General features: G+C 52.2%; 6 protein-coding genes across 6 annotated transcripts; all 6 read left to right on the plus strand.

Moving 5' to 3' along the window:
• Positions 1-944: 944 nt before the first annotated feature.
• On the plus strand, positions 945-3,282 carry N7539_002695 (uncharacterized protein; the record flags this gene model as incomplete). The annotated part of the gene is made up of 3 exons (XM_056932298.1): positions 945-1,017; positions 1,088-1,327; positions 1,406-3,282. 3 exons carry the CDS (start codon positions 945-947, stop codon positions 3,280-3,282), a joined length of 2,190 nt encoding a protein of 729 aa, XP_056792257.1.
• A 906-nt stretch (positions 3,283-4,188) lies between these two features.
• On the plus strand, positions 4,189-7,058 carry sey1 (dynamin-like GTPase SEY1; the record flags this gene model as incomplete). The annotated part of the gene is made up of 4 exons (XM_056932299.1): positions 4,189-4,334; positions 4,435-4,887; positions 4,948-6,692; positions 6,757-7,058. The coding sequence occupies 4 exons, from the start codon at positions 4,189-4,191 to the stop codon at positions 7,056-7,058; spliced, it is 2,646 nt and encodes an 881-aa protein (XP_056792258.1).
• Positions 7,059-7,800: 742 nt separating this feature from the next.
• Positions 7,801-8,760, plus strand: N7539_002697 (uncharacterized protein; the record flags this gene model as incomplete). Its single annotated transcript, XM_056932300.1, has 1 exon — positions 7,801-8,760. The coding sequence occupies one exon, from the start codon at positions 7,801-7,803 to the stop codon at positions 8,758-8,760; it is 960 nt and encodes a 319-aa protein (XP_056792259.1).
• Positions 8,761-9,804: 1,044 nt separating this feature from the next.
• N7539_002698 (uncharacterized protein) lies at positions 9,805-10,314 on the plus strand (the record flags this gene model as incomplete). Its single annotated transcript, XM_056932301.1, has 3 exons — positions 9,805-9,922; positions 10,010-10,119; positions 10,189-10,314. 3 exons carry the CDS (start codon positions 9,805-9,807, stop codon positions 10,312-10,314), a joined length of 354 nt encoding a protein of 117 aa, XP_056792260.1.
• A 1,032-nt stretch (positions 10,315-11,346) lies between these two features.
• On the plus strand, positions 11,347-12,444 carry N7539_002699 (acyl-CoA thioesterase; the record flags this gene model as incomplete). Its single annotated transcript, XM_056932302.1, has 2 exons — positions 11,347-11,433; positions 11,539-12,444. The coding sequence occupies 2 exons, from the start codon at positions 11,347-11,349 to the stop codon at positions 12,442-12,444; spliced, it is 993 nt and encodes a 330-aa protein (XP_056792261.1).
• A 1,682-nt stretch (positions 12,445-14,126) lies between these two features.
• Positions 14,127-18,986, plus strand: N7539_002700 (putative jumonji family transcription factor; the record flags this gene model as incomplete). Its single annotated transcript, XM_056932303.1, has 4 exons — positions 14,127-14,393; positions 14,490-14,587; positions 14,653-16,647; positions 16,913-18,986. 4 exons carry the CDS (start codon positions 14,127-14,129, stop codon positions 18,984-18,986), a joined length of 4,434 nt encoding a protein of 1,477 aa, XP_056792262.1.
• Between the last annotated feature and the right edge of the window lie 1,646 nt (positions 18,987-20,632).

Below are 20,632 nucleotides of genomic sequence, written 5' to 3' on the forward strand. Positions count from 1 at the left end.
CTCGTATAAGCTCTCCATCCTTCATTCCAGGAACGTCGCCTGTCACCATTGACCAAGTGAGGTAGGTTGGATTTATAGCACGTGGTAGGGGGAGAGTTAGTGGTACGGCAACTAGTCGATCGAGCTGTACTGTAGAAGATCGACCGGCCCGAGTCCCACGCCGTGTGCAATGGAAGACCGCACCTACAATATCTCCAACGATTCACAACGGAATAGAATAAGAAGACAGCTAGGTGTAGATAAGCAGCACAGTGAGAATGATAGACAATCCACCCCGTGCAACAAGATAGGGCAACTGCAGTTGTCAGTCCACGCATTGATTCCTTACATGTATCATTGATGTTGCTCGCCAGATTTCCCGCACTTTCCAGCTGGACTCCAGATCTTTCGATCCTCCGAGTGCCGATAGATTGGAGAAAAGTGGTCGGTACGTGGATCACGGTTGGCACGGGACCGGGTGCATCGTACAGTCCACCAAGTCCAGTCTTCGACCTGATCAGTCGGGTCCACCTCAGTGATTAGTGATTACTAACAGTCGACATAGGAGGTTTCCCCCCGGACATAAACTCAATCATACTGCGGATGCTGACCTGATGAATGATAATCATAATGACTAGATGGACCCCCGACCCCAATTTGGCCCCCAACCTGGCCTAGCGTTGTATTTGACTGCCTGATAAGTTAGTCACTTGGACGAATTACTAAGTAAGACGAGACAGCTTGGGTCAGTTTGCCAGCTTACGTTGAGGACTTTCCCGTCTGCTTCACTTGCTGGAATGCATTTCCACAAAAGTACGGCCTCTTCTCAGAATTAACACAGTCTGCTTTCACCAAGCTGTCACTCTGGCAGGAGTGAGACAGCTCAACGACCGGTGTTGATCCCCTCGAATCAACCGAGTCGACGTTGAACGGTGAACCACGGCCGATCTGGGACGCGAGAAGATATGGATCTTTGGGCCGAATCCAACGGCCCTCCGCGTAAGAAAATACGCAAGGGAACTAAGAGCTGTATTGAATGTACGTCCTCCGCGGGTTCGTCAGAATCACATGGGTTTCCTGGACACCTAGAACTAATGCACGGTGTCAGGTCGCCGCCGAAAAATCCGGTGCACGTACGATCCAGGCCGCTCTGATGCCTGCCATGAATGTAGGCTGAGAGGTTCCTCTTGTATTGATCAAGCACAGGGTATGGAAGAGCCTGCCCCAGTAGCAGGGTACGGGCAGGCGGAACAACGCTACAGTCTCCGGGAAAGAGTTGCCCACCTGGAAAGCGTGGTACAAAAGCTGGCCAAACGAGTTGACCAGCAGAGTGCTGATGACACAGTTCGTACGTATCGGACGAGCCATGCGCCGGCCCAGGAGTGACCTGAGTTCGACGCTAACGAAGAATTTTTGCAATCAATAGCCAAGCCTATACCGAAGACCAGAGCACCTTCGCCAGTGCCAGATCCCGATTCGGATCAACTAGGCCCATCGAGCGACCAAATCCGAAATGCACCGGTGCTGCAGTTATTCGATAACTATGTTGTGAGTCGGCGCGAAGACACGGATAGCAACGATCGGTTCGCGGGTGCTCAAGATACATCGTCCAAAGCATGCACGGTACGCGCCGAGCTCCTGGCCTTGCTTCCACCTGCGGAGACGTTACGAAGAGTGATTGCGGAAGCATCGCATGCAGGCTGTCTGTGGGACGAATATTTCCCCAGTCGTCCAGAAACGTCGACCTTTTTGTCAGCAGTATATCAAAGTGCGATTGCCCCGGCCGAAATGGCCAAGGTTGTCCTTTGGCTGGCCATCAGTGTCGTTCACTTGCCGCCCGAGTTCGACTTGAGTGGTCTGCATGATCCTCTCGATCCTCAGAAGTTCTCCGCACGGTGCAACGAAGCAGTCGACCGCCTTGTAGTCCGTGACGATGAATATGCTGCCACTTTACCGGGCATCGAGGCGCAGACTCTACTCGCAAAATCTCACTTAAGCGAGGGTCGACTTCGTAAGGCCTGGCTAGTCAATCGTCGTGCGATCGAATTTGCCTATCTTGCGGGCATGCATTTCTCCACCCGTACGGCGCGACCTACCGACACACTCTTCGACCGACGATTGAAAATTTGGTGCTCCGTCACGGCGGCGGATCGGACATTGAGTATGATTCTTGGATTGCCCTATGGGGTGATGGAATCCTTCTTCAAGCCGCAGGTTGAACGTCGACTTCAAATGTCTGTCACGGACGCCGAGCAATATTTCCTGCGTATGAGCATGGTTGCGGGGCACATTGTCGACCGAAATCATGATTTCTCCGAGACTAGCCTCGAACAGACGTTAGCACTTGACCAAGAACTGATGGATGCTTGGAAGAATCTACCAGAGAGCTTCTTCGGCATCCTGCCAGGCCCAAAAGAAACTCGCGAAAGTTTCCATGCTAAACTTCCTCTCCAATTGATGCTCAACGTGGTGCGAGCTTTGCTGCATATGCCGTTCTTGCTGAAATTCCCTCAAGATCAACGCTTCAGTATTTGTCACCGTGAAGCCATCCAGTCGGCGCGAAATACATTGATGCTATATAAAGTTCTACGGTCCATGATGAAAACTTATTTGTGCAAAATGATCGACTTCTTCGCCCTTACTATGGGCATGATGGTTGTCGTGTACCTTCATGGACATTTCGATGAGTCACCTGCGCTTCACAAGCAACAAGATGATCAAGACTGGAGGCTTCTCGGAGAAGTGGCTGACATTCTCGGTCAAGCTGCTAACGAGGCGGGAGGGACTGTGGCTGCCCAATCCGCACTGATCCTTACCAGCATCGTCAACAGCAGGTCACATATTAAGGAATGGGCATCAGCGCCGTCGTGCAAGGTCACCATTCCTTACTTTGGGTCTATCGTTATTGGCGCCGGCCCCAAGGTATTGAGATACCACCAAGTTGGCGACAACGACGATGTTGGACCAAAGACATTACCCCCTGCTGTCAAAGATCTTCCTTCAGTCTACCCGCAGAGTCTTTATACGCTGCAGACGCCCCCGTTCAGTGACCCAGAACTGTCATCCGCGACATACGCCAGTGGCGCTTCAAACTCACAAAGTCCAGTGCCCCGACCCCCTGTGACTTCCAAGGATCTTGCTCAGCCGTTGCCTCCAGGTGAAGATCCTTCTATTACCGAATTTGCTGGTTTCGGATCGACATCCTTCACAGGGCTTTTCAATGACTTGGAAGAGTCGGCGTTGTTGAATCTTGCCGTTGATCATGGACTAGATTACGGCTGGAACGTGAACTGGTTCGACTGATGAGCTCCAGCAAGGCCTCGTAGCAGACCATTTACGGTGTTGGCTGGTTTCTTGAAAGCTAATGTTATCCAAATTGTGGCTCTCTCGCTCATGGTGGTAATTGCGCAATGTTTCGTTAATATGCCAAAAAAGTCGAGTACGCAGTTTGACAGGGTTCATAGGTGGTCGAACTACCATTGCCGGTTTCATGAGCAAATGCAGCCCGATCTCAAATTCTAGAAATCAAGGGCTGGCAGATTCATTGGGCATTATAACTGTCGTATATACCCCAGCCATGTACAATGGCAGCTACTGCAATTAGCGGACCCCTCCATCAGTTCCTCCAGTTTGACTGAAAACTTCCATGATTTTGCACATCTCGGCCCCCGCCGTTTATGAATTTGTCCTTCTTTAAGTGTGGAATTGCAGAGTAGATGAGTCGGCAACCTGATTGTGAGCAGGTATACCAGAGTACCTTGCATGCTAAGCTAAGGTACCATCCACCAGGCACCGTTGTGGTTCCAGATGCCTTTGCGGGTTTCATGTCGCGACCACCTGCAGCCGGGCCCCCTGGAGACCCAAAAAAGGGGGTTATGTAAGACCATATGATCTCCCGGGCAGCAGTGCCAAATTGACCTCGAGATCAATAAGACCCAAGCACTCGTGCAGCCGCCTTGTGACCACCTCGAAACTTGTCGGCTCCCGCTGATCGTGACAACTGACGTGGTGGCGCTGTTGAGAGAATCATCCTTTCCTGAACCTCTGATGTTTGTATGCGTTAACTCCAGTTAATCTCCCCAACCTCATCGCTCCCGTCCGGTCCACTTGCCCTCGCCACCACCTCTCAACCTCCGGGCCAGTTGTCCCCACACTATCGTTCTACAAAAGCGCGACAGATTGCCTGCGCAACCACACGAAGACGGCATCATGTCTGAACGACCGTCAAGCTTAGCTCGAACACCAACCGCGCCTCCAATCATGGCAAATGGTCATTTCGCGTCCGTCGGCGACAGCGATGATGTCACTCTCTACGAGCACGGAGTGCAGGTGATTGATGGTGATAAGGAGTTCAAGTAGGAGCTATACACCGTCTTCTGTTGATGTCCTCTGGGGTCTCCAGACTGGCAGGGGACATGCTTCAAGAGAGATCGATTGCTAACAGTCTTTGCGCAGTCCCAACTTATCAAAGTATCTGTCTCTCGAACATGTCACGAATGCCGGCTTCAACTACCACCTCATCTCCGTGTTTGGCTCACAGTCAACCGGAAAGTCCACCCTGCTCAACCACCTGTTTGGTACGCAATTCTCTGTGATGTCCGAATCGGAGCGCCGGCAAACAACCAAGGGTATCTGGCTGTCGAAGAATAAGAAGCAGAGCGATGCTTCGACAGAGGGGGTCCGGATGGCGGACAACATCTTGGTGATGGATGTGGAGGGAACCGACGGTCGTGAACGGGGCGAGGATCAGGACTTTGAGCGCAAGAGCGCTCTGTTTGCCCTCGCGACCAGCGAGGTGCTGATTGTGAATATCTGGGAGCACCAAGTCGGTCTGTATCAGGGCGCAAACATGGGCTTGCTCAAGACTGTGTTCGAGGTCAATCTACAATTGTTTTTGAAGGATAAGAGGTAAGGTTGAATCAGAAAATATGGCCCGTGTCTAGAAAGGTCCTAATATTTCCAACATAGCACAACACATCGGTCTTTGCTTTTTTTCGTCATTCGTGACTTCATCGGCACTACCCCGCTGAAGAATCTCCAAAAGACATTACTGGAAGATCTCGCCCGTCTTTGGTCAACAATATCCAAACCTGCTGGACTGGAAAATTCGACGATTCATGACTACTTTGATTTCCAGTTCTATGGCCTGCCGCACAAGGGTTACCAGCCAGAGCAGTTCGTGACCGAGACACACAAGCTTGGTTTGCGTTTCCGCGAGGGCCACCGTGATCCTAAGCGAGACCCGCTCCAAGGGGAGTTCTCTGACAGCGGCGTCTTCCTGCCTGAGTATCATCGTAGAATCCCGGCCGATGGGTTCTCCCATTACGCTGAGGGCATCTGGGATCAAATTGTCAACAATAAGGATCTGGACTTGCCAACGCAGCAGGAACTACTTGCTCAATTCCGCTGCGACGAGATTCTGCGTGAAGTCATGATTGGATTCGATGAAGCAATCACAGCATTTGAGGACAAACAAGCCGAGTCTGTGCGCCTGGGGTCTCCAGAGGTCATTGGCGGCCTCGGCGTGGCCATGCGTGGAGCACGCACTAAGACTTTGAAGGGCTTTGAAACCGAAGCTAGTCGTTACCACAAGGGTGTCTACCAGCGGAAGAAGGCCGAACTGGAAGGCAAGGTTGACACGCGTCTCAAGGCACTTCTTCATGGCCAAATCTCAGCTGCCCACAAGTCTGGCATCCAGGATTTCCGCGAAGCCGTGACTAGCGCGGTCAAGTCCGGCCAGAAGAAGGGCGGTAATTACGATTTTGCTGAGATCGTCAACAAGGAGACAAAAGCCTCCTTGGAGAAATTCGAGGAGGTCGCGCGGTCCACGGTAGTTGAGGGCACTGCGTGGAGCAACTACAAGCAGGAGCTCAACCTCTTTGAGAAGGAACTGGCTGAAGTGAGTGGTCGTCTTCGACGCGATGAGATGAGACGTCTAGCCACTCGTGTAGAACGTTGGGTTCAGTCTCGTCTTGGCGAGTCTGTTGGTCTCGAGTTCAACAGCTTGGGATCGGGACGTGCTGGCAACGGCGCTCCTGAGAATGGCGACAAACCTCTGGAGACGACTTTCTGGGATCGAGTCTGGAATGTCTTTGTGGAGACTGTCTTGGATGCCGAGCGACGATTCACGGATCGCGCCAGCAGCTTCGACGCCAGCTTGGAAGAGGTTGACGTTGGTTTGTGGCGCTTGCGCCGCAAGTCGTGGGGCGTGCTCCATGCTAAAATTGAGGAGGAAATGATCGAAGGCAACTTGCTTCTGAAGCTACGTGAAAACTTCGAAGATAAGTTCCGTTACGACGAGGCTGGTGTACCACGTATCTGGCGCCCAACAGACGATATTGAGGGCATTTACACACGTGCCCGAGAATCGACATTGACATTGATTCCTCTTCTGTCGCGATTCCGCCTTGCCGAGACAAATGCTCCTCCTCCGTTGGATCGCTGGATTGGACATACCCCCAGCTCTGCGACTCCCGCCGACGAAGAGGATCTTGCTCCTATTGGTGGCGTGGATGAGGATGAGGGCAAGACGCTCGACGAGGAAATGACGATCCTGAGCGAGTCGAAGCGTCAGGAGCTCACTGTTCGCTTCAAGAAGGCAGCCGACGGAGTTTATGTTGAGGCGAAGCGCAGTGCCATTGGTGGCATGACCCAAGTGCCATTGTACTTCTACGGTCTTTTGTTGGCATTGGGATGGAATGAAATCGTTGCAGGTACGTTTGCTCATTCATCCTACACTCCCATCGGTTGCGAAACTAATACCTCGACCATTTTTAGTCCTGCGCAATCCGGCCTACTTCTTACTGCTGTTTGTGTGCGCCGTCGGTGCCTATGTTACTTGGCAGCTCAATCTCTGGGGACCAATCATCAAAATGTCAGAAGCTGCTTCTCAGCAAGCTCTCGTAGAAGGGAAACGGCGCCTGCGTGACTTCCTTGAGCAGTCTGATACTGGCCGCCAGGCCATTGCGATGTCCACCTCGGACAAGACCTCCTCGTCAGGCAAGCAAGAAGAGTACGAGATGTCTGATTTGCCCAAGCGGAGCTCCGGCTCGAAGGCCGATGATCTGGATGACCTGTGAACGTTGTTTTTGATGCAGTTACCTTTTTAACTTTCTCCATTGTCTTTCGTATCTTACCCCTGTACTTCTTACTCTGGGTGGATTAGATCTGTGCTATATCGTTTCATTCGAAGTCTGTTGTGACCATACGTTCTCATTGCACTATCCCTCGTTTTCCTTGAACAATATTCTTCTCGTGAAATAAGCTTTCATCTCTTCCTTTCCGTATCTGGAAGTATTTTCAACCCCCAATCGCCTAGCCCGCCGATGTCTCTCAGATGCCAATTGATACCCCAGCAAGCATCGGATGCGTCACTATTGTCGCACTCTACGTTGGGCTGTGCCCAGCACAGTATTACCTACCATATACATGAGTGCCATCGCTGTCGCTGAAGTAGCAGATGGCTCTGTGCGACTGTCCCACTTGCCGATCTGTTCGCCCACCATACCGACTGCGGGGTTCATCATCCCCACGTCAATCCACCAGAGCTGCGGAGATGGCTGTCTCGCCGTGGGGGTGTTCGCTCAATAGCTCTTCCACCTATCTAGATTCTCTGCCCGGTCGGCCGTCAATTCTAGGATCCTCCAAGTTATTACCGCAGGTCAAAGCTGTGCCTGGTATTTCAGCTTCTTGAAGCTCAGATTACCTCACTCGTGTATATCATCAGTCGATCTTGTCATCAAGCGTTGACTTGGCAGGTTGCAGCGCTTTCCAATATTACGATCAGGGTCGATTTGAGAAGCGAGATTTCGAGCAAGAAAAATGTCTCAAAGCACCTCGTCCCTCCCGGAGACGTTCGATGATCTTCCCAACAAGCGGCAGTACTGGCCTGCACCTGCGGGATCCGAGGACGAGGGCTTAGGCATGCTGCGCCTTCTCACGCCCGATGTCGTCGCCAGTGCAGCGCAGACGCAGATCCGGACCGGCGAAAGAGTGTGTCTGAACTGGAACATGGAGAACCTGACGCCTCCTGGGTTCGGCCGCAGGCATTTTGAGCATCGCATCAAATGGGTCGCAGAAGGCGTTGCATTCGATGACGAGTACCACTTCAATCCTCAACAGGGATCCCAGTGGGACGGACTCCGACATCATGCGAACAAGGACGGCGTGTTTCACGGAGGCACCACGGCCGAAGAGATCAAAGATACCCAGTCTCCTCGGATAGGAATTGGATACTGGGCCAAAAAGGGCATCGCAGGCCGAGGGGTTTTGATCGATTATGTCTCCCACGCCAAGAAAAACAACATCCCCCTGAACGCCCTGTCACGACAGATGATCTCGCTCGACGAGGTTCAAGAAATCGCGCGGGAATGCAACATCACTTTTCAAAGGGGCGATATCTTCTTCTTGCGAGTGGGCTTGCCGGGAACATGGGCGAGTATGTCTGCCGAAGAGCGCCAGGTCTACAGCGAACAGTCCATGCCTCAGCACGCCGGTATCGAGCAGAGTGAGCGAGTTCTCCGCTTCATCTGGGATAATCATTTCGCAGCTGTTGCCTCGGATGCTGTGAGCTTTGAAGTGTATCCGGCCCTCAACCCGGAATATGATCTTCACCATCATCTCTTGGCTGGATGGGGCTTGCCGATCGGTGAGATGTTCGACCTGGACGAGTTGGCTGCAACTTGCGAGAGGTTGGGTCGCTGGACCTTTTTCATTTCGAGCAGTCCTTTGAACTGTGCCCGGGGCGTGTCAAGCCCTCCGAATTGTATGGCGCTTTTCTAAGGGCGTGGACCCTGCACTGAGTAGAAGTTGGGCGGCTGCTCTTGATGTAGATCTAGTCAAATGTGTACCAATGCAACTTCATCATTGCTCAGTGCATTCCGGATCTTGGAGGTATGACGTGGTTGAATTCTCCTGCGTCTCGAGATCACATTCATAATGAAACTCGACCTATCTCTGTTCTGAGCTTCCAGTATCTCCCTGTCCTGATCTCAGCACAATCCGATTGAGGTAAAGGCCTGCGTCACAGCTCAAGTGGAGCTCATGCAACCATTAGATATGGATGTTTGGGGAACCTTTTCCAGGTCATTACTGGAGAATAGCTTTAATCGCAGGCGTTGTTGCTGTTGGACCTTCGATCCTCCCTAGCAAGGGCCGAACCTAATCAGATCGATCGTCCTGCAAAGACGATCGATCTAATGCACAACCCTCGTTTTGTATCGGCGTTCAAGATCGGGACGTTGACTGCTAGCGGGGAGATCTTAGGGAGAAATTGTCGATAAAGTTTGGAGAGTTGTGCACTGCCCACTGTCCAGGGGTCCACTCCCCAGACAATCCAAGCTCACACTTGTCAGAGTCTTGTCGTTACCTCCACCGCCAAATTCAACGGGATGACAGCATCTCAGATCGAGATCTCGAAACACCAACTACTGGACATTACTAAGGGCTTGCCTGTGATGGTCTGGACTGCATGGAAGTAGTCAATCATCGGAAATCGGGTGAACCGTGGGACCGCAGCTGAATATTGCCACCCCCGGATCATGAAGCATAGATTTTAACCAATACTGACTCTCTCCTTCGACACAACACCCATGGAGGTCTATATTTCCGCAGCAGAAGTTGAAAATTTGATTGGGCACACCAGTATACAGTCACGATCATACGGTTGACATCATCGAGACTTGAAATGGTTCCGGGAGGGATACAAATGTCCCATGAACGGTCCCTATTGCCATATATCCATCAACTTAAGTTATATCTTTAATCACGTATACTTCTACTCGCCCTCAGTGCCCCGGTTTTCAATATCATATCTCACTGCCGAACATGTTCTACTCCTTGATGAAGCATCAATTGACAAGGCCTTCGGCTTTTTCCTTGACAAAGGTCGCTTCGGCCTCGCTGACTGGCAAAGTGCCACCCAATGTCCGCACTAGTGAAGAGTGTATGTCCAATGAAGCTATCAACACATTTGCGCGACATCACAACTTGTGCTCTTAGTTTGCTAACACGAACGGGTGGATCATATCAGTCTTTGTCACTGCTACTTGGCCAGATGACGACTCTTCTTTCAAATCGGACGTCTTCGATGGCCAAGCCCGCACTATAACAAGCCAGACCTCGCCTATGCAATTCTCTGCTGTAAGTCTATGCTCACCCTGAATGTCTAAACGAGGATGACCTCACTGACATGTATGGGGAATTGACAAGGCTGAAATTGAGCGACACAAGGCCGATATCTATGATAGCATTTTTCCTAAAGATCCATCGAGATTCTTGAAACGCCAGACTAGCAACAACTTGCCAGATCAAGAACCATCTTTGGACGAGCTTTAGAATGAGAGGTTGGACAGTGGACCAAATTGCCTGCTGACGGGCTAGTTGGGAACGAGATTATGTATTGAGTAAAGCTCAGATGGCAGACTACTCTTCAAGAACTATTCATAGCCCTAATGACAAGCTATTTGCATATCGAACCGGAAGCTGAAGCCCGTTGAGTACGTTGCACAGATCTTATCTCCTATTGAATCCGGGGGCATTGCTTGGAATTGTAAATACTATGTCAAGGTCAGGTTATTTTCAAAATGGGTACAGAATGGGCGTTCAAGGTTGGCTGCTGCCATTACGAATTATATCGGGAGTTCGGGGCCCTATATCCTAGAAATGCTTCCCGCAGTTCCAGTATGTTCTATCTGAGGGCGAAGGCTGTTTTCATTGATCACGGGAAAATACGATCGGCATGATAAATCGTCTATGGATTTTGAATATCTATTGATGCTTGAAAGGGTGAAGAATTCTATCCTGACCGCTTACATCCTAGGCTTCGAGCCTAGGCGGACGGTGCTGGAAAGATCAAATGCATATTGCATGCAACAAGCATCACGTGCTTCGTAGCACCCACTACGAGCACACAGTACCTTACTCGGCGTCGCTGAGTGGAAGCCTCGGCCCATACTTGTCTGTCCCAACAAAAACAACGGGTGATCAGGATCGACATGGACAAGGCAAGGAATGACCAACCCACTGTGATCACTTCCATTCATCGAAGCATCTGAATTATATTCTTATCAGTGCCTGTGATATCACGCCTCATTTCCATGAGGCTCGGAACGTCGGCCTAAAGTACTTGCTCGCCGACCGGACAACTTGAGCTCAGCATCTGACCTGAGCACAGCCATACAGGGCATTGAGGACCGTAGCTCCGACCAACAGGCTCGGCAGCTGAAGAACGACGTCTTCTAGCACCCCAGCTAGCGTGCTCTTGTTTGAACATTTCAAGACAGAGAAGTACGGTTCAAAGCCGTATCATCCAGGATGTCGGCGGTCTTTTCAACCCTTCAACCAGGGATCTTGGGCGACATTTTTTCCATGTTGGGGTCACACCTGACATGGACAAGAGCATTGGCCCTGCTTCTGATCATCACCAACATCAAGAACCTTCCCCTAATTTGGCACGTATGTCTCTTCACACAATGCGTACATGTACGCATTGTCCGATTACTCCCCATAGGCAGCTCCCGCCTCTGGGTTCGTGCGACGATGCTAATCAGCAAATTCTAGGTCCGTCTGTTGTACCACTTCTTAATCCAACTTCGCTGGAAACCCAGTGATCCCTACTTTCCAAAAGGGCATGCGCTCCTGGACGCGCAAGGAAAACCCACCCACCCAGTCTTTGTGTCATACAAGATCACATCACGGACTCCATTGCTGGAGACGGATTACAATTTGCACAAATCCAACAGCACCTACTTCTCTGATCTAGACGTTTCGCGAACAGCACTGGTCACGCGTCTGTATAGCCCCGGTGTTGGTCTCGTCAGCAAGGAGCTCGATCAAGAATTTCTGGAGGCCAGCAAGAAAGAGGGCAAGCGTGCGCCGAAGCGCAAGCCCATCATGATCGTCCTCGGGTCTGTATATTGCAGCTTCAAGCGCGAGATCAAGCCTTTCGAGCGTTATGAAGTTCATTCCAAGGTCATCTCGTGGGACAAGAAATGGCTGTATATTCTCTCGTCTTTCATGCGTCCAGCCAGCCGACGAGGTGGCGAGAGAACTCTGTTGGCCACGGCACTCAGCAAGTACGTCGTCAAGAAGGGTCGTTTGACGGTCGCACCAGCGCGCATTCTGTGCTTGAGCGGTTTCCTGCCGGCAATGCCCATCGGGGATTCGACAACCCAGGCGAATGACGAATCTCCAGCCGAGAATTCTGCAGTTGATACGCCTGCGAGCAATGAAGGAATCACTGCTGCGGAGGGCATTGATGGCTCCCTCGCCCGTGAGATCCTCAAGTTGACTGATGAGACGATCCCCGGCCGAGAAGCTCTTGAAGATCAGAAAGCTGCAAACGCAAAGTCATGGGATTCGGATGAGTGGACTGGGAAGCGCATTGAGCAGGAGAGGTTACGTGGACTAGGCGTGGTGGACGGATACGTCAATCTCGATGCTCAGCTACATGCGGAATGGGCCTAAGTTGCCTAGGTGGCATGCCCAAACTTGCAGGCTTTTGTACGATCAATGTCATAGAGATAGACTAGAATGTTCGTTGTGTTTTCAACCTTTTGAGACCTCATTCCTGGTGACCAATTACAGTCGATACTACTAGCCTATCATTCTAGACGAGACTTGACTCTATAATCTCCGGGGTGAGTCCGAATTGATCCTTCATGATGGCATTCTCAAATTCTCAATATCCAACCTGGTGGCTTTGATTGATTAAGCTCCCTGACTAGACTTCATGTGACAGGCTCTTATTGATGCATGGCCTGTCTTCCACTGGGCATTGATCATTGTAGTAGGACTTAGTTAGTGCCATAGGATGTATTGTGGACCCAAGTAGCAGTCACTATTGTATTAGTGGACTAGAAGTCCATCATTTTAGACTCCCTCAGAAGAACCCAGTGAGGTAGATTGTCCCGTTTCGGTTAGTCAGCGCAGGTTTGACGCACGGATCGTTGGATCTGGAGAGTCATGTGACCATGCCCGACGTCAACCGTCCACATGGAGCTCTCGTCTTCAGCGCAAACATTGTCGCGACCTTCCAAAAGAAAAATTCAACTCTTCGTTGTATTTTCGCCAACGACCGGTTTCGTATTCACAGCACTTTCATTCGATCAATCAAATAAGTGAGTTCCAAAGTGTTCCTGAGTTACATTGAAGTTCATCAAGCCCTCCCGGATGCCTTCCCTTCCACTTGGCCCCGAGTACCACATTTATCCGACCGAGACCCGAGACCGGCTGGAGCAGAGAGCGCCTTGGCCCTGTCCTATCATTCCTCACAGTCAGAGAGGCCCGCTTTGTGCTGCAAGTGAACTCACACTTGCCTTTCTTTCCCTTTACGTCTTGGGATTGGTCCAGCCCCTAATCCAAAGATTCCAAACCCTGTCCTGTCCCTTTGCAATAAACTGCGACCAGAAAGCGATCCACCAGTCCCTGCGATCTGCTTGATCTCGCACTTGGCTGCCTCGCTGTCTGAGAGAGTCAGAGGTGTCATTGTCAGGCCATCGTGCAGAAATCCCCAACTCCACTTCGCCCCCCAGCACCTGCATTGTCGGCCCACTCTGGATGGTCTAAGTGCGCTTCCAAAGTTCCTGCTAGTACCAACGCCGCTGGCGCCTAGCAAACCAACCTCTGACACCTTACGATCCTTATCGCTGTCCTGCTTAGGACGGCCATCAACTGCTGCATCCTGAGGGCTTTGAGGCTGCTTTATCCCAGTTTTGTCGTCTATGGTCACAGTGTCGAATCTTGTCGCATCTCGCATTTTCTGTCCTCTCTCCTTCGTGCTGTGCGCTAACAAAACAAGCTTCCTTCGATCTGCTTGCTTCAGGGATTTAGAACAGCCTCGGAACCGTACCCTTATCGTGTCACAGTGTCTGTCACACCTACGCCTTTCAGTCCCTGAGCGCACTCGGCAGCATCCTTTGCTCGATCTCGAGCTACTTCGAGCCCACTTGAACGGATCGCTCTCGTCACGCCGTTCCTTTGTTGCTGCGCTCTGAACTCTCGTCGTCTTCCCTTGACCGCTGGGAACGCCATCGCTTTGCCGTCGATCAGCGGTCGATCTTTTTCGGACGGCGGCATCCAACAAATCTCTCTTGTTTCAAACACACCCTTTCTCACATTCTGCGCGGTTTCGCGGGTCACTTATCACCATGGCTGCCACGGCGCAGACCCCCCATGGTGTCGTCGAGTTCGATTCCGTCTCCATCACACCCCCTCAAAGCGCCAATGGCAAGAAGGAGGCGCCTGAAGGTGTGCCCTCGGAATTTTCCGACCTCGAATTAGAATCTCGACTTGAACCGACACCAGGAGCACCACAGATCAAACGAGAGCCATCCGAGGACAAGGAGGCTGAGGCTCTGGAAGATATCGAGCCCGATCATTACTACGGTGGTGGGAAAATCCCTGTGTTCAAGCCGGTATGTTTTATCAGCTGTCAATCTTCGCCATCACTTTTGGGTACAACCTAGACTACACTTCTGGTAAAAGCAGCTGACATCTACTACCCCATGCAGACAATGGAACAGTTCCAAGACTTCCAACTTTTCATCAAGAAGATTGACAAATATGGCATGCAGGCCGGCATCGTGAAAGTAATTCCTCCAAAGGAATGGTAAGTTTCGTATTGGATCAAATCAACAATGAGTGCCTTTTGCTCACCATATTCGATTTCGGAAGGTCGGAAAAACTGCCTGCTCTCGATGATGCTGTCAAGACGATTCGTGTGAAGAACCCTATCGTCCAAGAGTTCCATGGATCGCATGGCACATACACCCAGGCCAACATAGAGCGACAGCGCACCTACAATCTCCCCCAGTGGAAAGCTCTTTGCGAGGAAAGCAGTCACCAGCCACCCGCCCGCCGTGGAGAGCGTCGCCGAAACCAGGAACGCGTCACTAGGGCAGCGCCAACACCACGGGCTCAAGCTTCTCGCTCGGAGGCTCAGAAACGCCCTCGACCGGATGGTCCTAAACGCCGCCCCGGTCGACCTCCCAAAAGAGTGAAAGTCAAGGAGGAGCCTGTGGAAGAGAACTCAGACAAAACCAGGCTTGAAGGACCGCCAACACCAGTCTCTCCCGAAGCGCTTCCTGTCGAGGCTAAAACCGAGGAGCTGAGCGATGGCGAGTCCCTTCCTGCGGCCAAGCCCAAGGGAAGGCAAGCAAAGTCTGTCTCGGCTCGGCGGAAGAACAACCGCGGTGACACTGTCGATCATCTGGACGAAGAAATTTTCAAGGGCTTCGACTATCGAATCCACGACAACGAAGACTACACTGCTGAGAGATGTGAAGAATTAGAGACGGCCTATTGGAAGTCTCTTATGTACAACAATCCTATGTACGGTGCCGATATGCCGGGCTCACTCTTTGACGATTCTACAACCTCCTGGAATGTTGCCAAATTACCCAACCTGCTGGATGTGATTGGACAGAAAGTTCCTGGCGTCAACACGGCATACTTGTACCTGGGCATGTGGAAGGCGACGTTTGCATGGCATCTCGAGGACGTGGACCTTTACAGTATCAATTACATTCACTTCGGCGCACCGAAGCAGTGGTACAGTATCTCACAAGAAGATGCACCAAAGTTCGAGGCAGCGATGCGTAGCATCTGGTCAAGCGATGCAAAGAACTGCGACCAGTTCCTGCGCCACAAGACCTATCTGGTCTCACCCAGCCTGCTTAAATCGCAGTATGGAATCACAGTGAATCGGCTTGTTCACTACGAAGGCGAATTCGTCATCACTTTCCCTTATGGGTATCACTCCGGTTACAACGTCGGATACAACTGTGCTGAATCTGTGAACTTTGCGACCGAGCGCTGGTTGGACTACGGCCGAATTGCCAAAAAGTGCAATTGCGAGGCTGACAGTGTGTGGATCGATGTGGATGACATTGAACGCAAACTTCGCGGAGAAGCGACTCCCGAATACTACGGCGGCTACGATAGTGAACTGGAGGGCATTGATGTGGGAGGCATGGATGGCGCATCTGACATGCTTACACCTCCGCATAGCGTTCCGGAGAAGGCATCTGCACGCGGGCGGAAACGTAAAAACGTGGGAGACGGCCCGCGTGCCAAAAGAGTCAAAGGCCAGTCAGAAGGCCCACACAAGACGCCCTGTCTACTGTGCCCCAACAACCTTGACTATGAGGACCTGTTGCCCACCGAAGATGGTAACGGTCATGCTCACCGCCGGTGCGCTCTGTTCATTGAAGAAACCTCCATTCTTCGCGACGCCGCCGGAAAGGAAGTTGTGTGCGACATTGACAAGATCCCCAAAGCTCGACTGGGTCTTAAATGTCTCTTCTGCCGCGAAGTCCGCGGTGCCTGCTTCCAGTGCAATTATGGTAAATGCACACGGGCGTACCATGCCACTTGTGCTCTTCTCGCCGGCGTACAGGTTGAGCAGGGCGCCCTTGGCGTCATTGCCGATGATGGACAGCAATACTCACTACCGAGTGTCGACCTCAAGTGCAAATTTCATCGCCAGAAACGACCCACGGGCTTGTTGGCTGAATCTTCTGACCTGGATCGTCGAGTCATTGAGGCGGCCGGGCGTCTCGTCCAAGGCGACCTCATCCAATTCCAGGCCGACAAGGAGATTAACGGAGCCATCGTGCTGGAGAATCGACCTCATGAGCGCAGTCTCCTCCTCAAGGTTTTGCCGCGAGGGTAAGTCCCTACCTTTCCCCTATCCACACTTCTCCCAATGCGTCTTCTATTCGTGTTCTACTTTTTGGGTTGCGGGGCTCCCCGTTCACTTGGTCTCCCCCACCACTGGACGTGTCCCAAGGGGAACTTGACTTTTGCTGGTCTCCTCCTCAACCCAGCCCAATGACCGTCTCACATTCTGCCCAACTCGCCACCTCGTGTCTCCCTCTCACCGGGGACCCTCCCGACTGCAGGTGGATTACTCAATACTGATAATTGTCAACAGAGATGTAATCGAAATGCCTTACCGTTGGATGCTGGTCGTCCGAAAGAGTAACTTCGTGCCCCTCGCACCGGGCATTCCCCCTCTCCCGATCCACTTGGCGCGGAAGCCCGATTCAAGAAAGGAATTGGAGGCTGCCATTCCCGTTGCAGGAAGCGCATTCGGTGATGGACGATCTCCCTATCAATGGGCCGAATTCGAGACGGTGGATAGCACTAAGATTCACGGTGCCCCACCCGTCCAGGTGAACTTGGACAGGACTGAGCAGGTGTGGCATTACTTGGGCGCGCAGTCCACCGAGAGTAGGGCTCATTATACACACAACCCTACCGTGCCTGTCCACAACCCGCGGGCCAATTTCCTCGACAGCATCAAGTCGCTTGGCGTGGCTGGTGGTGTCAATGCCCGTGCATCGAGGATCACCGACCCCCACCGCCGTTCATTCCAGCATGCTCCCACCGCTCCGACCGCTCCTGCCCCTCTCACCAAGCAAATTTCTCACGCCCAACATCATCCGTCACTGCAACACCATCAATATCTACGCCCGCCAACCGTGAATGCTGCCCCTCTTGCTGCCAAACTTGCAGCACCTCGCCTTGACTCTTGCTCTTCCACGACCTCCTCCGCCGCCGCCGCCGCCGCCGCCGCTGCTGCCGCCGGCTTCTCTCCGTCCGCCAATCTATCCCATTCCTCTGCGTCGCTGTCCCGACCGCCTCCGTCTGCGACCGCCTCCGTCTCTCCCGCATCTTCCTTGCAGCCACTTGCCCCTCCCCCTCCCCCTGCACCTACCGCTGCTACTGCTGCTCCTAACGGTGCTGCTGCTGCTGGACCTGCGATGCCGTCGGCCTTTCGAACTTTGCCGAACCAATCTGCCCGCCATGCCCCTTATCCCGCGGTCGCCAAATCGCATGGTCAGCAGCAGCACCACCACCTTACTTCCGCCAATACCTATGCCAATGTCCGTGACCTCATCGCACGCCGTCGCCTTGCCCAGATCACCGAACATATTAATGTGTTCGCCGGTTACACAATCGTCAGTCCGGAGTTAGTGGTGGAGACCCTGTTGGGCCCGATGGGATCGATCCCTCCGCTCAATGGACTCGAGAAACTCGAACTGGCGATGGCCCAGCAACGGGTGCAACCGCGAGCTGCCGACGGGACGTTGCTGCCGCCCCAGACTCTGAACATGGGTGCCGATGAAGTCATGCGTCTGCTTCAGATGCTCCGATTCTCCTTGGTGAGTCATCGTGAGCGTCTGGATGTCATCCAGAAAAAGGAGGCCGAGGGGGCCAAGCAAGAGATGGTTGATCAAGGGTGTGTGGCTGCGGCTCGCATGCCCGGGAAGTACGCCTTTTTGGACCAGCAACGGGCCAAGGCCCCCTCTGTCTATCAGTCGCCCTACGATATGCCTTCTGGACTCTCGCAGTATGCCAAGTCAACCTATGGGCTACTACCGGCACCCGATGAGCCCCCCAAGGGATCTTTGGCCAACGACTACTTTGCCAGTCTTCCACAGGCCGACCAAGAGAAGATTCTGAAGACCTGCGGTAGTTTCGTTCAACGGGCCATGGCGCGGTCGAACACCCATAGCAGACATAGCTCAACAGCTTCAAATCTACGATTGTCTACGGCCCTCGCACAGCAGACCGACAATCCGACCATCGACATCACCAGGGTGGACGATCCTCCACTCTCCGGGTTGGACATGCCCCTCCGAGCCGATTCCCCCGAATCCAGTTTCGGTCGGTCGCACATGCGCTTCCCTTCACCGAACGACTTCCCCGCGCACGGGCCTGAGCCACCCCCCGATCACCATGATCTCTTCGGAGACCAACAAGCCAACACTCGATTCTGGCAGAATGGCCCCTGGGTGGCCGGGGATGGCAACACCCCAAACGAGGAGAACCGGCCTTTCTTTGGTCCCCATCTCTTCGGGCCTCATGAGCGACTCAAGCACGACTATGCATCGTCTGATATCTCCCTCGGTAAAGGACCCGGCTCGCTTCACTCGGTGGATATGGCCGCATTTGGCCCTGATACCGCCGATGATCTTCTCAATGGAGCACTCAGTCCTTGACTTGCCCGATGAGTCTTCTGTCATGCTCGCCTCGCAATCATCTCTCGCGTGTTCGCACATCTCTACCACCCCCCCTCCCCCTTTTTGTCCGGGCACTTTGTCTTCTCTGCGACTGCATTACTGCATTTCTTTTTATCATGTAACGACTTCACTGGCCTGACGACTGCATGAATGGGCGTTTCCATTTGTTCTTCCCTCTCTGACTTCTCACCTCTTGGTTTACGATCGCGGTTTTTACGTGATATGAGCCAAGTTCACCAATTTCCCTCCCCCAAAATCCGTTGACTCGAGATTGACGCTAGCGGGCTAGTCTCAACTTCGGGTTGATTCATTACCATTTCCCTTATCTTCACCTCTATCCCCTCCCCCAACCTACCTCCCCTGGGCTTCTAATTCCTCTTAGGAGGTTTGTGAAAGCCACTCGCATCCACCAACTTCCGTCCCCATCACCATCTTCTCCCTGCCACCCCAAACTCCCTGCTTTGTCTTGGCCCATCCCAATCCAGTTTCCGTCTTGGGTGCCGATGTGTCACCCCCCACCCCCCTTTGCATATTTTCTCTTCATCTCCTTTTGCCGTCATACAACTGCTGCTTGGGCCTACTTTCGCCCGTCTTTTTGTGGTCTCTCGACCAGGACACCGCTTCGGGATCTGTCCATCATGTCCAGCTAGAGTCTTGAGATTTGAAAATTTTAAGCAAAAAACAAAGATCATAAAGATTATGATTCCCCCTGATATATGGACAGACATCTGATGCATTTCCGATTGACCATGTTTGATACCCCTTGTCCCTTGTGGCCTTGTCCGCCGCCAGCAAGGGCAACCTCCTGGACGTGTGCTCTGAGGTGATGCAAGCAACGGGGTCTCCGACCCGCCAATACTGTGCGGTGTGTTTCTACGCTCACTCACCATGACCACACGTCCTTTTTGTTCCCTCGGCACTCCTCCCCCTTTTTTCTTCCCCCTTTTTCCTCCCCCCTTTGTTCTGATTTAAAGCTGATTAGCTTGGCGCTCATCGATGGTCCCGTATGAGGTGCTCGGGGGACCATATTATTCCGGTGTGGCAGCCGTCATCTTGAGGATGACTTGTTCTGTGTTCTTTCTTCACTATCAATCCAAAATACAAAAATCCTCTCTATCATATTTTCCATGGTTGTAACTTGATTCTCTTCAATCTCTCATGTGGTTTGTCATCTTGGCTGACGGTCTCACTTTACTTTCAAGATGATAGCGGTCACGGATCACTATTCGTCATTCACTAAGATGTGAGTATGTGGTGAACGATCAACAAGGATCAGATGTCTACCGAATACCGGACTGTAGAGAAGGCTTATTGGTGTGTGTAGTGTGTCTGTGTAGTGTGTCTGTGTAGTGTGTCTATGTAGTGTGTAGTGTGTAGTGTGTAGTGTGTAGTGTGTAGTGTGTAGTGTGTCTGTGTAGTGTGTCTGTGTAGTGTGTCTATGTAGTGTGTAGTGTGTAGTGTGTAGTGTGTAGTGTGTAGTGTGTAGTGTGTCTGTGTAGTGTGTCTGTGTAGTGTGTCTGTGTAGTGTGTAGTGTGCACTATCTAGTAGATCTCTTATCTACTAGATAAGAGTACTTCGATCACATGTGCGAGAGAATTGAGCGAGCGTGATTCTTCTTTTCTTC

This window comes from Penicillium diatomitis (genome assembly GCF_028827545.1).
Source record: "Penicillium diatomitis strain IBT 30728 chromosome Unknown utg000003l_segment0_segment0, whole genome shotgun sequence".
NCBI lineage: Eukaryota > Fungi > Ascomycota > Eurotiomycetes > Eurotiales > Aspergillaceae > Penicillium > Penicillium diatomitis.